This window comes from Coregonus lavaretus (genome assembly GCF_964263955.1).
Source record: "Coregonus lavaretus genome assembly, chromosome: 29".
Lineage (NCBI taxonomy): Eukaryota > Metazoa > Chordata > Actinopteri > Salmoniformes > Salmonidae > Coregonus > Coregonus lavaretus.
Window position 1 is genome coordinate 7,543,859 of NC_140016.1, and position 13,268 is coordinate 7,557,126.

The 13,268-nt window shown below is 45.9% G+C and overlaps 1 protein-coding gene across 1 annotated transcript in view; it reads right to left on the reverse strand.

Annotated features, from left to right (window-relative positions):
* Positions 1–373: 373 nt before the first annotated feature.
* sh3tc2 (SH3 domain and tetratricopeptide repeats 2) overlaps positions 374–13,268 on the reverse strand; it is a 34,696-nt gene continuing 21,801 nt past the window's right edge. Inside the window, 15 exon segments of the mRNA XM_084147438.1 lie at positions 374–701; positions 704–806; positions 808–2,003; positions 3,002–3,198; positions 3,376–3,526; positions 3,833–3,955; positions 4,541–4,691; positions 7,889–8,066; positions 8,512–8,678; positions 9,832–10,052; positions 10,224–10,550; positions 10,725–10,956; positions 11,198–11,499; positions 11,659–11,853; positions 12,229–12,539. Of these exon segments, the coding sequence (XP_084003564.1) occupies positions 675–701; positions 704–806; positions 808–2,003; positions 3,002–3,198; positions 3,376–3,526; positions 3,833–3,955; positions 4,541–4,691; positions 7,889–8,066; positions 8,512–8,678; positions 9,832–10,052; positions 10,224–10,550; positions 10,725–10,956; positions 11,198–11,499; positions 11,659–11,853; positions 12,229–12,539 (3,881 nt within the window). The 3' untranslated portion in view covers positions 374–674.

The window sequence follows — 13,268 nt, forward strand, 5'->3', positions numbered from 1 at the left end:
GTGGATTGTTTGTGGACTTATCAGAGGAGCGCTATCCAGCAGGTCTACCCGCTCAGTAATTGGAATGTTCCATTGAGAAAATGGGGGGGGGGGGAATTTTCCTAATATCTTTATTCGCTGAATATTTCTGTGATATTATGGCCTGGTATGTTGAAGTGTATTATGTATTGGCCAGTGATATACAAACTATTTAGAAATATTGACTAGATTAAATGAACTGTTTGTTATTTTGAAAGTCTATTCTAAGTTTATACTGTATGTTAGTGTTGGTTACAACTGAATAATACAAAACAAACACTAAGCTCAAGTCATACATAACTTTAATTTAGTTATAAAAACTACATATTTACAAAAGCTTGATAAACCTCTGTAATATACAGAGTATGTAAACTATAGAAAAGTTACACATTCATAATTACATACAGACATAATATTAATGTTAATAAAAAACACTGTCATTGCTAGACATAGTAAATATGGCCGACATCTTTGTCTGCGTAAATGTCTGTAGGAGTGATAATATCTTTCTGGAGAGTATCTGTGAGGGTGTGTACAGATCTATCATCATCCTGGTAAGTCTGTGGCTGAACGGCGTCTGTCTGTCTTTATAACATTACTGTCTGAATCAACATCAGAGTGAAGAGTGTCTGTGTCTGTACGGCTATCTTCGTGGGTTACCTCTGTGTCTGTCTTTGAGAGGAGAGTCTATGTCTGTATCTGTGTCTGTGTGACTGCTGTCTGTAGGGCTGTGTTTGTAGGGTGTGTCTGTATCTGTGTCTGTGGCCGTTGAATCGCTATGTTTGATGCGTGTCTGTTGGCGTAGTCTCAAAGTTGTTAGGGTCACAAGGTATTCTGTCTGTACTGTGAGTGTCCTCTGTTATTGTAGTGTCCACAAATACACTGCTTGTTGTTGTATAGTCATGTATAGTCTGTGTGTGTTCAACGTCTGCTTGACAAGGGCTTGTGTCTGAATTGTCAGTGTCTTGGTCTGTGTGAGTAGCCTCTGTGAGGATCTTGTCTTGATTTGAGTTACTGGTGTCTCTGTCTCCTTTAAACACATCATAATCTGCTTCATGGCTATCTGCATTGGTGTGGCTGCTATCCTTACAGTTAGCATCTTTGGAATTAGCTTCTGCATCAATAGAGTCACCACATCCAGTCTCAGTCTCTGTTTCTCTCTTTTCTGTGACTAGATGCTGTCTCGCTGTAGTGTCTGGGTGTCCTGTCTCTGTCTCTCCCCTCTCCATGTCTCCCAGTCCTGTGTGGTGTCCCTCTGTCTCTCCCTTCTCCATGTCTCCCAGTCCTGTGTGGTGTCCCTCTGTGTCTCCCCTCTCCATGTCTCCCAGTCCTGTGTGGTGTACCTCTGTCTCTCTCTCCTCCATGTCTCCCAGTCCTGTGTGTTGACCCTCTGTGTCTCTCTCCTCTATGTCTCCCAGTCCTGTGTGTTGACACTCTATGTCTCTCTCCTCGTTGTCTCCCAGTCCTGTGTGGTGTCCCTCTGTGTCTCCCCTCTCCATGTCTCCCAGTCCTGTGTGTTGACCCTCTGTGTCTCTCTCCTCCATGTCCCGTAGCCCAGCAGGCTCCAACCTCAGGCTCCATGCACTGTCCATGTCAATAGCCTCTTTGGGGATTGTACCTGTAGACTCACTCCATCCAGTCTCTGTCTCAGTCTCCTCCATGTCTGTGTTTCTCGTCTCCAGGTCTGTATCACATGTTACTCCTCCTCTCTCTTCTGTCTCTCCTCCTCTCCCCTCCATCTCTCCTCCTCTTTCTTCCGTCTCGGTCTCTCCTCCCCTCCCCTCCATCTCTCCCAGCCCAGAGAGTTCCCTCCTCAGGCTCTGTGCCCTGTCCCTGTAAGCCTGGCAGAGCAGTGGGTCTGGCATGTGGTTGGCATGGATCTCTGCCAGCTTCATGTAGACCACATACAGTGCCTGTGGGTTGGCACGGTCCTCCAGGGCAGCAGCCAGAGCCAGCTGGAAGTAGCACACCGAGTCATAGGCATCCTGGGGAGAGGGAGGGTGGGGGGTATATGGAGGTGAGGAGGGAGGGGGGGGAAGATGGGGGAGAGGAGGGCGGGGGGGGGGGGGGGTGTTGGGAATAATTGGCCTTTTAGTTAATGTATTCATTAATAGTGTAAAAGGGTTTGTTACTATCTATCAGTGGTGTAAAGTACTTAAGTAAAAATACTTTAAAGTACTACTTAAGTAGATTTTTGGGGTATCTATACTTTACTTTACTATTTATATTTTTGACTACTTTTACTTTTACTTCACTACATTCCTGAAGAAAAGTATGAACTTTTTACTCCATACATTTTCCCTGACACCCAAAAGTACTCGTTACATTTAGAATGCTTAGTAGGACAGGAAAATTGTCCAATTCACGCACTTATCAAGAGAACATCCCTGCTGATCTGGTGGACTCACTAAACACAAATGCTTCATTTGTAAATTATGTGTTGGAGTATGCCCTTGGCTATCCGTAAATGAAAAAAACAAGAAAATTGTGCCGCCTGGTTTGCCTAATATAAGGAATTTTAAATGATTTATACTTTTACTTTCACTTTTGATACTTAAGTATATTTTTGAAATTATATTTACTTTTGATACTTAAGTATATTTAAAACCAAATACTTTTAGAATTTTACTCAAGTAGTATTTACTGGGTGACTTTCACTTTTACTTGAGTCATTTTCTATGAAGGTATCTTCACTTTTACTCAAGTATGACATATCTCCTTCTCTCTCACATACTTTAATGCTATTAAACTGGAAAGCCTATATAGATTAATTAACTACCCGATAGTAAAGAAAATCAACAGTACTTCTGCCCTGCAGATCCGGAGCCTTTACATTTAAGTCATTTAGTAGACGCTCTTATCCAGAGCGACTTACAGTTAGTGAGTGCATAAATTTTTCATACTGGCCCCCTGTGGGAATCGAACCCACAACCCTGGCGTTGCAAGTGCCATGCTCCACCAACTGAACTACAGGAGACTTTACCTTCAGTTTGTGCAGCGTCATGTCCCCCAGCCGGCAGTACAGCTTGGTGTAGTATCTAGCCTCCAGGGGGTGCTGCAGTACAGCAGGGCTGAGAGACAGAGACTTGAGGTAGTAGTTCTCTGTCATCTCATACTGCTCCAGACTGTAGTACACTGTAGCCAGACGGTGGTACGCTGCCCGCTCGTTCACAACCACACCTGGAGGACAATAACATAGCAGGATGGTTATCTACATGAAGGGAATTAATAGATTAGAGGAAGCAGACCAGTATCTGGAAGCAGAAGGGTTGCTGCTTCAAATCCCAGGGGATAAAAGTGGAAATTGAACTCTGGCTCTCCCCTTCCCTCTCCCTACCTCCCTGCCTCCTGTATTACCTGTCTTGGTACTGATCTGTACAGCCAGAATGGCGTACTGTAGAGCCTCTTCGTGTTCTTCCTGGGTCATCAGTAGTTCAGTCAGTTTACTCAGCATTCTGAACTCTGAGTCGACGTCACGGATGCTCCGAGCAAACGGGAGACTGCCGTCCTAAAACAGAGAGCAGAGAACCACTGGTGTCATAATGTGTTGCTTTTAACAGGCTCAGGCCAGGGTATAAATACAAGCCTATTATAAATGTGTGTAAAATGGCACACTAGTCCAATTAAAATCTTAAGTGTCACTCATTTCCAATTGAATTGAAACTATTATACAGAAAGTAACTTTGAAATAAATTTTACCAATAAGTCATAACAATCTGCAATCTCACGGAGTAGATCGACACTCCAAAACCTAATTTCCTCTTCTGGTGATCAATGAAGTATATTAAATTCAATAAAATCTCCTCATCCATACCCTGTAGAAGGGCAGTGATGCCAGCCTGTTCCTGTGGCCTTTGAAGAAGACGTCTCCTGCCTCCTCGTAGATACTCATGGCGAAGCGAGGGTCATTCATCCTCAGGGCTGTCTTCACCGCCGCCTGCCAGCCAATCAGAATCAATCCATAATTAATGAATCACCTTATTGATCCAATTCTGTGAGGGAACTTCTCATATGGTATTTAAATTTTGGGAAATGCCAAAGTACCAGCACTATAACATGGGACCTATAATTCATTAAACTCTTACCTTGTTGTTTGGCATTTGGATCATGCAACGCAGGATGTTGTAAACAAGGTTTATAGAGAGACAGATTGTGACATCATTTGATAAAATATGCTATGAAGATGATATGATCCAGTGTGATTATAGGTCAGGTATGGGGAGTAGATGGTTATCACTGTGGTTGTTGACTGATAAGAGTCCATAATGTTAATAATGTTTATGCAGGCACTATTCTACTTCCCTCTTTCTCTCCTCTTCTATCTTTCACTCTCCTCTTTGCCTGCTCTTCCCCCTCTCTCATGGTGGTACATGTCAGCTAGTTTTTCTTCGTGGAAGAGCTAGTCTCTCTCTCTCTCTCTCTCTCTCTCTCTCTCTCTCTCTCTCTCGCTCTCTCTCTCTCTCTCTCTCTCTCCCTCTCAACCCCCGCTCTCTCTCTCAACCCCCTCTCTCTCTGGACTCACCTGTAGGTACATGTCAGCCAGTTCGTCTTCGTGGATGAGGTAGTAGATGCGTCCCACCTGAAGCCAGGTCTCTGACTCTTCCTCTCTCTTCCCCAGGTCGATGGAGATACGCAGACTCTGCTTACTGTAGTCAAGAGACTTCCTTGATGATCTGTTTGAATTGAATAACTTTATTAATCCTCAGACACTGCTTAGTGTAGTCCAGTGACTTCCTCGAAGACCTTAGAATAGCAAAACAGTAATTCACTATAAATAAGTTATTTTGCAGTGTTGATAGGGAGAGAGAATTAGGACGGATGAGGTAAACCTACTTCTCAGTATTGATGGAGAGGTAGAGACAGACAGAGATATATAGAAAAAAAGAGATATATATCCCCACAGCAATGTTCCAACATCTAGTGGAAAGCCTTCACAGAAAAGTGGAGGCTGTTATAGCAGCAAAGGGGGGACCAACTCCCTATTAATGCCCATGATTTTGGAGGAAGAGGTAGAGACAGACAGAGATATATAAACCTACTTCTCAGCATTGAAAAAGAGGTAGAGACTGAACAGAGATACACTACACAGTACCAGTCAAAAGTTTGGACACACCTACTTATTCAAGGATTTTTCTTTATTTTTACAATTTTTTTACATTGTAGAATAATAGTGAAGACATCAAAACTATGAAGTAACACATATGGAATCATGTCGTAACCAAAAAAGTGTTAAACAAATCAAAATATATTTTATATTTGAGATTCTTCAAATAGCCACCCTTTGCCTTGATGACAGCTTTGCACACTCTTGGCATTCTCTCAACCAGCATCACCTGGAATGCTTTTCCAACAGTCTTGAAAGAGTTCTCACATATGCTGAGCACTTGTTGGCTGCTTTTCCTTCACTCTGATGTCCGACTCATTCCAAACCATCTCAATTGGATTGAGGTTGGGGGATTGTAGAGGCCAGGTCATCTGATGCAGCACTCCATCACTCTCCTTCTTGATAAAATAGCACTTACACAGCCTGGAGGTGTGTTGGGTCATTGTCCTGTTGAAAAACAAATGATTGTCCCACTAAGCCCAAACCAGATGGCATGGCGTGTCGCTGCAGAATGCTGTGGTAGCCATGCTCGTTAAGTGTGCCTTGAATTCTAAATAAATCACAGACTGTGTCACCAGCAAAGCACCCCTACACCATAACACCTCCTCCTCCATGCTTTACGGTGGGAACTACACATGCAGAGATCATCCGTTCACCCACACCGCGTCTTACAAAGACACAGCGGTTGGAACCAAAAATCTCCAATTTGGACTCCAGACCAAAGGACACATTTCCACTGGTCTAATGTCCATTGTTCGTGTTTCTTGGCCCAAGCAGGTCTTCTTCTTATTGGTGTCCTTTAGTAGGGGTTTCTTTGCAGCAATTTGACCATGAAGGCCTGATTCACACAGTCCCTCTGAACAGTTGATGTTGAGATGTGTCTGTGACTTGAACTCATTGAAGCATTTATTTGGGCTGCAATTTCTGAGGCTCGTAACTCTAATGAACTTATCCTCTGTAGCAGAGGTGACTCTGGGTCTTCTATTCCTGTGGTGGTACTCATGAAAGCCAGTTTCATCATTGCGCTTGATTATTTTTGCGACTGCACTTGAAGAAACTTTCAAAGTTCTTGAAATGTTCCGTATTGACTGACCTTCATGTCTTAAAGTAATGATGGACTGTCATTTCTCTTTGATTATTTGAGCTGTTCTTGCCATAATATGGACTTGGTATTTTACCAAATAGGGCTATCTTCTGTATACACCCCCTACCTTGTCATAACACAACTGATTGGCTCAAAAGCATTAAGAAGGAAAGAAATTCCAAAAATTATCTTTTAATTAGGCACACCTGATAATTGAAATGCATTCCAGGCGACTTCCTCATAAAGCTGGTTGAGAGAATGCCAAGAGTGTGCAAAGCTGTCATCAAGGCAAATGGTAGCTATTTGAAGAATCTCAAATATAAAATATATTTTTATTTGTTTAACACTTTTTTGGTTACTCCATGATTCCATATGTGTTATTTCATAGTTTTGATGTCTTCACTATTTTTCTACTACGTAAAAAATAGTGTCCAAATTTTTGACTGGTAGTGTATATACAAATGTATGTGGACACCCCTTGAAATTAGTGGATTCGACAGGTGTATCGAGCACACAGCCATGTAATCTCCATAGACAAACATTGGCAGTAGAATTACCTTACTGAAGAGCTCAGGGAATTTCAGCGTGGCACTGTCATAGGATGCCACCTTTCCAACAAGTCTGTTCGTCAGATTCCTGCCCTGCTAGAGCTGCCCTGGTCAACTGTAAGTGCTGTTATTGTGAAGTGGAAAAGTCTAGGAGCAACAACGGCTCAGCCACAAAGTGGTAGGCCACACAAGCTCACAGAATGGGATTGGCGAGTGCTGAAGCGCGTAGCGTGTACAAATCGCCTGTCCTCGGATGCAACACTCACTACCGAGTTCCAAACTGGCTCTGGAAGCAATGTCAGCACAATAACTGTTTGTCGGGAGCTTCATGAAATGGGTTTCCATGGCCAAGCAGCCGCACACAAGCCTAAGATCACCATGCGCAATGCCAAGCGTCAGATAGAGTGGTGTAAAGCTAGCCGCCATTGGACTCTGGAGCAGTGGAAATGCGTTCTCTGGAGTGATGAATCACGCTTCACCATCTGGCAGTCCGACGGACAAATCTGGGTTTGGCGGATTCCAGGAGAACGCTACCTGACCCAATGCATAGTGCCAACTGTGGAATAATAGTCTGGGGCTGCTTTTCATGGTTCGGGCTAGGCCCCTTAGTTCCAGTGAAGGGAAATCTTAATGCTACAGCATACAATTACATTCAAGACGATTCTGTGCTTCCAACTTTGTGGCAACAGTTTGGGGAAGGCCCTTTCTTGTTTCAGCATGACAATGCCCCTGTGCACAAAGCGAGGTCCATACAGAAAAGGTTTATCGAGATCGGTGTGGAAGAACCTAACTGGCCTGCACAAAGCCCTGACCTCAACCCCATCGAACACCTTTGGGATGAATTGGAATGCCGACTGCGAGCCAGGCCTAATTGCCCAACATCAGTATCCGACCTCACTAATGCTCGTGGTTGAATGGAAGCAAGTCCCTGCAGCAATGTTCCAACATCTAGTGGAAAGCCTTCCCAGAAGAGTGGAGGCTGTTATAGCAGCAAAAAGGGGACCAACTCGATATTAAGGCCGATGATTTTGAAGTGAGTTGTTCGACGAGCAGGTGTCCACATACTTTCGGTCATGTAGTGTATATTTACCTACTTCTCAGTATTGAGGTAGAGAGAGAGATATATAAACCTACTTTTCAGTATTGAGGGAGAGGTAGAGGCTGCTGAGGATCTCTAGATATTCTCCCTCTAGTCTCTTGTCCTTCAGGTCCCTGGACACAGACACACAGTGCTCATAGTAGAGGATACTCTGCCCATACAGCAGCACGTCACCATAGTGACGACTCAGGACTTTAGCCACCACCATCTGACCTAGAGAGAGACACACAAGAGGACAGAGACACAAGAGGACAGAGGACAGAGGACAGAGACACAAGAGGACAGAGTCACAAGAGGACAGAGGACAGACAAGAGGACAGAGGACAGACAAGAGGACAGAGGACAGAGACACAAGAGGACAGAGGACAGACAAGAGGACAGAGGACAGAGACACAAGAGTACAGAGGACAGACAAGAGGACAGAGACACAAGAGGACAGAGGACAGACAGGAGGACAGAGGACAGAGACACAAGAGGACAGAGGACAGATAGTAGCTACTTTTGATTTACTTGCAATGATCGTAATTGGTTGTTGTCTTTCGTAGTTTAGTTGAACTAGGGTTAATGTTAGGTTTAGGTTTCGGATTAGGGTTATTTTTTACAGTGTTATTCACTGTGTAGGTTCCTGCCGTGGATGGTTAGGGTTAAGGTAACTCACTGTGGAGGTTCCTGGTGTGGAGGGAGATGAGGAGGCCCATCTCATAACACAGCCTGACGTCCTGGCTCCTCCCCCTGTCCTTGTAGCTCCGCCCCAGCCATAGGTAGGTCTGGACGTGCTCCTCGTCAACGGGACTCTCCCAGATCTCCAGGAACAACCACAGGGACCTGAGGGATATACATTAGGAAACAGTTCCACTCACTTAGCAGGCTACAACCATGTAGAGATACAGACCAGTCCTACTCAGCAGGCTACAACCATGTAGAGATACAAACCAGTCCCACTCAGCAGGCTACAACCATGTAGAGATACAGACCAGTCCCACTCAGCAGGCTACAACCATGTAGAGAAACAGACCAGTCCCACTCAGCAGGCTACAACCATGTAGAGATACAGACCAGTCCAACTCAGCAGGCTACAACCATGTAGAGATACAGACCAGTCCAACTCAGCAGGCTACAACCATGTAGAGATACAGACCAGTCCAACTCAGCAGGCTACAACCATGTAGAGATACAGACCAGTCCCACTCAGCAGGCTACAACCATGTAGAGAAACAGACCAGTCCAACTCAGCAGGCTACAACCATGTAGAGATACAGACCAGTCCTACTCAGCAGGCTACAACCATGTAGAGATACAGACCAGTCCCACTCAGCAGGCTACAACCATGTAGAGAAACAGACCAGTCCCATTCAGCAGGCTACAACCATGTAGAGATACAGACCAGTCCTACTCAGCAGGCTACAACCATGTAGAGATACAGACCAGTCCAACTCAGCAGGCTACAACCATGTAGAGAAACAGACCAGTCCCATTCAGCAGGCTACAACCATGTAGAGAAACAGACCAGTCCTACTCAGCAGGCTACAACCATGTAGAGATACAGACCAGTCCTACTCAGCAGGCTACAACCATGTAGAGATACAGACCAGTCCCACTCAGCAGGCTACAACCATGTAGAGATACAGACCAGTCCTACTCAGCAGGCTACAACCATGTAGAGATACAGACCAGTCCAACTCAGCAGGCTACAACCATGTAGAGAAACAGACCAGTCCCATTCAGCAGGCTACAACCATGTAGAGAAACAGACCAGTCCTACTCAGCAGGCTACAACCATGTAGAGATACAGACCAGTCCCACTCAGCAGGCTACAAACATGTAGAGATACAGACACTAACACTAACCCGACCAGGAAAGGATTGATATTATTACAAACGTAACACGCACGGATGTACGCAGTCACCTATTGTACACACAAACAAACACTTTTGACCCACTGCCGCCCTCTGCCCCCACACCCTCCCTCCTTACTGACCTGAACAGGAATCGTTCTGCCAGTGTGGGTGCCCCCACGCCCAGTGCCAGGCAGCCCAGGTTGGCGAGGGCCAGGGCCTGGTTCCTCTGGTTGCCACTCTCCCTGGAGATGGTGAGGGCGTGGTGGAGGTGGCTGCCGGCCTCGGGGACTCGACCCTGCCGCCGCAGACACAGAGCCAGCAGGTTGTGGACCACTCCCCTCTGGGTCGGGCTGTCGGTTCCCTGAAAGGAAAGAGGTGAGATAGAGGTTTGATTGATTCATTGATTACAAAAGTCCTGTTAAAAACGACTGTAACATGAGCCTGCCAGGAGGCTACCTGTAGAGCCTGTAGTTACCTGTAGAGTCTGTAGTTACCTGTAGAGACTGTAGTTACCTCTAAATACTGTAGTTACCTGTAGAGACTGTAGTAGTGGCTGCAAGGTGTTATGTGCCCTCTCAGGCTGTCCCGTCAGGACTAACAACCATCCCAGCAGTACTGAAGCCTCGAACCCCTCCTCCTCGTTGATACCACCCCCAGTCTGTACAGCCTGCTGGGCACAGGGCAGGGCCTTCTCCAGGGCCCCGTGTTGCTGGTACACACAGGCCAGGCCCAGACACAGGTCTCTCTGGGTCTTAAGGTCCTCACCCCGCTCCGCAATAGCCAGAGCCTGCTGCAGGTACACCACGATCTGGGCCGGGAGAAGAGACGTCCCCTCTTTCCATCGCGGATTCAGACGCACCTATGGAAAATGTACATGTAAAACATTTTAAGAATGATATGTTATTTAGCATTTTTTGGTTTGTATTTTGTGTGTCTGTTATTTTCAGTGTGTCTGTTGTATACTGTGTATCAATATGTCATTTGTTTTGGGAATATTAGAATGTGATGGCCTAACAAACAAACCATAGCCTACCGAGTTCCTGCTGAACAGTTCTATCCTGTGGAAGGCGTCCTGTAGTGAGTGGTCCTGTCCAGAGTCCAGGCTGAGTGATGCCAGGGCCAGGTAGGGCATGTATTTACGGTGGTAGAGCCGGGACAGGAGCCAGTTGAGGTCCAGGGGGGCGATGGGGCGTTCCTCCTCAGCAGACAGTGTAACGGTGAGGAACTGGAGACGCTCCACGAAGGGCAAGGAGTCATCTATCTTTCTATATTAATAATTGTAATAATAATAATTATATATTTGATTTAGAACAAACTTTTCACAATCACACACAAGTGCTACAGCTATATCAAGACAAGGGACATAGGATGTGTCCAAAATGGCACCCTATTCCCTATATAGTGCACAACGTTTGACCAGAGCCCCATGGGACCTGGTCAAAAGTAGTGCACTACATAGGATATAGGATGCCATTTGGGAGCATTGACAAAACAGACAACACCCACCTAAGTAGGAGGAAGAGGCTGGCGGTGAGGTAGCAGGCCCGTGCCTCCAGGTGTTTGTCCCCCTCCACCACAGACCTCCGCAGCACCAGCTTCAGCAGCTCAAACTCATCCAGGGAGGTGAAGGTGTGGCTGGGGAGGCAGAGGAGCAGAGCACTGGCCTTCTCCAGGATCGGGGGCAGCTTGTCGGCCATCTTCTGTTTGAGATAGACAGCTGTGAGGTTGGTGTACAGGGCGATGAGGAGAGGGAGGTCAGAGAAACCGACGACAGAGACGCCAAGGGCTTCCTCATAATACACACGGGCCTGGGATAGAGGGGTGGGAGATGAACATTGAAGTTAATTTAAGAGCACACTCATATGCATGTGTGTTTGTGTGTGTGTGTGTGTGTATGCATAAATGTTTGTGTTCATGTGCTGTGTCCATATGTGTGTATACTCCAGTGTTCCTCCCTTCTGCCCTACCTGGGAGTACTTGAGCTTCTTGGCGCAGAGCCTCCCCAGTAGGAAGCATGCCCGTCGGTGTGCCCAGGCCATGCCCGTTCTCTTGGCCCCCTCCCTGACAATCTCCAGGTGGCCCAGTAACTCCTCCTCACTCTGTCCTGAGAACGTCAGCCACAGGAAGGAGTGGTGGAGGTCATACAGGGGCAGAAAGTCCTCCTGGAGGAGATGAGAAGAGAAGAGAAGAGAAGAGAAGAGAAGAGAAGAGAAGAGAAGAGAAGAGAAGAGAAGAGAAGAGAAGAGAAGAGAAGAGAAGAGAAGAGAAGAGAAGAGAAGAGAAGAGAAGAGAAGAGAAGAGAAGAGAAGAGAAGAGAAGAGAAGAGAAGAGAAGAGAAGAGAAGAGAAGAGAAGAGAAGAGAAGAGAAGAGAAGAGAAGAGAAGAGAAGAGAAGAGGAGCATAGAATGGAATAGAATAGAGTATGTTATTGACAGTCAACAGTGAATGAACAAACAAACACACAAGTGAACTGTATAAACCAGACACAAACCCCTATATCCCTTCAATTTCAAAACAGTGGCCCTGAGACCTCTCACCTGGAAGTGATGCACGTTGAGCAGAGTCAGGGTGGGGTCACAGACCTCCGACTCCTCCCCCTCCCAGCTCCCCTCCTCCAGGAAAAGGGCCGGGTCTTCCTGGAACTCGTTCATCTCTCTGAAGGTGTCGTCCAGACTGAAGGACAGCAACTCCCCGTCACCGCCACGCCCCAAAGCATTCTGTGAAGCGTAGAAGGAGGGGCGGGGCGAGGAGTGAGAGAGGGAGGGGCGGGGGGAGGAGTGGTAGGGGGGCGTAGCGTCACTCTTCTCTGAGATGATGGACTGCCGGGAGCTGGCGTGGGGCTTATGCTCTGAGAGAGAAAGATATGAACACTGAGTGTAAGGGTTTAGATACACTGTATATGAAACTCCATGTACTGTACATTGTTCAAGTAAACTGCATTAGAAATGTAGCTATGAAACTTCCTTGACTGCAGTTCAACTTGGTGCTGCAATGTGTATACTGCCTTTTCAACAAAATAATTAAATATGATCTCCCTTGTCAGGGGCGCAACTTTGGTTTTAGAAATGGGGGGGGGGCATGACTTATTATTATTATTATTATGTATTTATTTTTGTTGGATAAACACTCCAAACAGCCTACCCGACCGCTCGGAGGCGTCTGCATGGTCCTAAAGCCCACTGTTGCCTCGTTTTGTAACACATTCCAATGATAAAACTGGGGGTGGGGGACAAAAATGCAATTTCAGAATGTGAGGGGAACATGTCCCCCTCGTCCCCAGTGAAAGTTGCGCCCCAGTCCCTTGTTAAATGAAATCTAAGCAAAAACTAAAACATTATTAGTTTCCTTCTCTCCTCCTAAACAGGTAAGAAAAGTGAAGAGTTTGACTATGTTCCGGTTTCAGTGTGCTGGCCTACTTATTCTGTTGTTTTCAAAACATCTACAGCTGTCAGGGAGAAAATGTTCTTGGCTTTGACTGAGACAGAAGGATATATTGGCCTCTAAACAATCCTCAACCATTTAGCTGAGGCTATATTAAGAATCGGATAAACAACGTATTAACTCTGATAAACATCTT